The 2,500-nt window shown below is 52.0% G+C and overlaps 1 protein-coding gene across 1 annotated transcript in view; it reads right to left on the bottom strand.

Annotated features, from left to right (window-relative positions):
* Positions 1–192: 192 nt before the first annotated feature.
* Positions 193–2,500, bottom strand: part of LOC125037466 (indian hedgehog protein-like) — a 106,641-nt gene continuing 104,333 nt past the window's right edge. The window contains exon 4 of the mRNA XM_047630613.1: positions 193–1,971. Coding sequence (XP_047486569.1) covers positions 1,019–1,971 — 953 coding nt within the window. The 3' untranslated portion in view covers positions 193–1,018. The remainder of the gene's footprint in view (positions 1,972–2,500) is intronic.

Genomic DNA, 2,500 nt, shown 5'->3' with positions numbered 1-2,500 from the left:
TCCGTCTCTCACTCTCTCTCTCTCTCTCTCTCTCTCTCTCTCTCTCTCTCTCTCTCTCTCTCTCTCTCTCTCTCTCTCTGTTTCCTCTCTCTCTCTCTCTCTCTCTCTCTCTCTCTCTCTCTCTCTCTCTCTCTCTTTCCGTCTCTCTCTCTCTCTCTCTCTCTCTCTCTCTCTCTCTCTCTCTCTCTCTCTCTCTCTCTCTCTCTCTCTCTCTCTCTCTCTCTCTCACTCTTCCCCTAACGACCATTTTCTTGTCTACTATACATCCATTCACAACTAGAGGAGTTTATATATTTACAATTTTACTTCCTCTGTTCTCATTCCTCCTGTTCTCTCTTCAAAGTCAACAAAAATCTTTGGTGGCAACAGATACGTTACCATTCCCATTTTTTCTCATTCCTCATTCTCTGTCCATTTTCTTTTAATTTTCGTTTTCTAATTTCTTTGTTTCCAATTGGAAGTCGATTTGATTTTCCCGCCAGAAGCCTTACAGCACCAGCATGTAAATCAATTAAAATGATAATATATTCAGTTCCTTGACGTCAACACCAAAAAATATTCTTGCCATGAACGCCATAGATTTCCGTAAGTCTTTTCATTTCTTTTTTTCTCACAAATACATCGTCATTAAGTACTTAGGCCTATATACACATGCTCTATTAATTCGTTTCCGGCGAAATTCACCATGTTTTATCCTTCTTTCCGATCACACCGTTCTTATTCTATTTTTCTCTCTTTGTTTATCACCAAGTCTTAAGCCATATTTAGGCCTTGTAGGTTTTTTTTCGGGGCTGTAAAGAGGGCGCCAATATAAACAAAAATATAACAGGCTTATCAGGCACATTCTGAGTGTCTGTCCTTAGAAACTGTCCTTCAGTTCCGGCCATCACTGACGCATTCACAGTCCAGGTCCGCCTTTCCTTTTCACTTCCTTCCTCCTCCCTGTCCGCGTCTCCGGGCCCTTCTCTTGGGGGGCCAGGGAAAGGTCAGAGGTCAGGGCGAGGGCGCCGAGAGGCAGCTACGAGTAGACGAGGTGGGTAGGGAGGATCCACGACGCCACAGTGTACAGCATCCGCGGGTACCAGTGGATGTGCGTCCCTCGGTCGCCCTTCCTGCTTCCCAGCGCCTCGCTGCCTCCCTCCATCACCTCCTCCATCCCCATCTTCTCCATTTCCTCTTGAATCCGCAGGTCCTGGAGGACGTTCCCCGCCTCCTGTTCCTCCTGCCTCACGCTGCTGTGGTTCCGCAGGCCGTCCTCCTTGGCCGCGTTGGGGCCGGTGGACGAGGGGGTGATGGGGCCGCGCAGGCGGGGCGCGAGGGAGCCCAGGGCGCGCAGCAGTGTGATGGCAGCGTCCTTGAGGTTGACGTAGAGGCGCACGGGCAGGAAGGCCCAGTGCGCGATGGCCTGCGAGTCGACCACGGCGTAGCAGGACGCCACGACGCCGTCCACGACCACGGTGCCCTCAGCTGTGAGAGGCGCGAACACCCCCGACCCCACCACCTGGCGCACATCCACCACCTCCTCCAGCCTCACGGCCTCGCCCTCGCCCGTCCGCACCAGCAGGAAGTCTCCCACCTCCACCCGCCCCGCCAGCACAGCCCCTCCGTGTTCGAGGGCCTCGCTCAGCGTGGGCGGCGCCGAGGGCATCGGGGGAGGGGGAGGGAGCGCCGTCCCGTCCTCCTCTTCGAACCCCTCCTCCTCCTGGTGGCGCTGAAGGACCAGCAGGAGGTGCGAGGGCGTGAGCGTGAGGGACGTCCCACTCGACGTGGTGATCTGCAGGAAGGCGCGGGACACGGCGGCGTCCTGGTGCAGGAACATGAGGACGGGGCTGAAGGAGAGGCGGCCGTCGGCGCCCATCACCTGCACCTCGTCGCCCTCGCGGATCGCCGACACAGGGCGCGGCCCCGACGGCGTCAGGACCTGGCCCGACGCGGGGAAGCAGCCGCCCAGCTTGCTCGCGGCCGACGACTCTGCAATGAAGGCGGAATTAGCGGCGGGAAAGGATCGGCGGCGGTCACAGACCGCGCTCAGGACATCAGTAAAATGATGGATATGAATGAGAAACAGATGAATGATATGTGCATATATAAACGCACCGACCTACACACACATAAACACACGTGATACGTAGTATCGTGATGCATAATATCATCACAAACAAAGGCGATAATGGAAATCCTGACACACAAAAAATGCTACATTGTTCATATCATCACTCTAAAGTATCTTGTGTATCACTACAAATTAAATCATCACAAGAAGTTATGGCAAAAAATACAGGAAAAAATAAGATTATATTCTAAAAAAAATACGTTCGAGACCAGTAAAACGATTGAATATTTCGACGAAACACATTAGTTATCGAAAAATAGAGGATATTAATAGCACCTGCCTCTTCAAACGTCTCAGCTGTGAAGATTCACCAAACTCTTTTTATTGCCTCGTATAATTCAAGGAATTACAACGATGCAACATAGACACTGACATTCACAATCAATA

The sequence above is a fragment of the Penaeus chinensis genome, chromosome 23 (genome assembly GCF_019202785.1).
Source record: "Penaeus chinensis breed Huanghai No. 1 chromosome 23, ASM1920278v2, whole genome shotgun sequence".
Lineage (NCBI taxonomy): Eukaryota > Metazoa > Arthropoda > Malacostraca > Decapoda > Penaeidae > Penaeus > Penaeus chinensis.
Note: the sequence above shows the minus strand (reverse complement) of the source record. Positions and strands in the feature narration are given on the sequence as shown.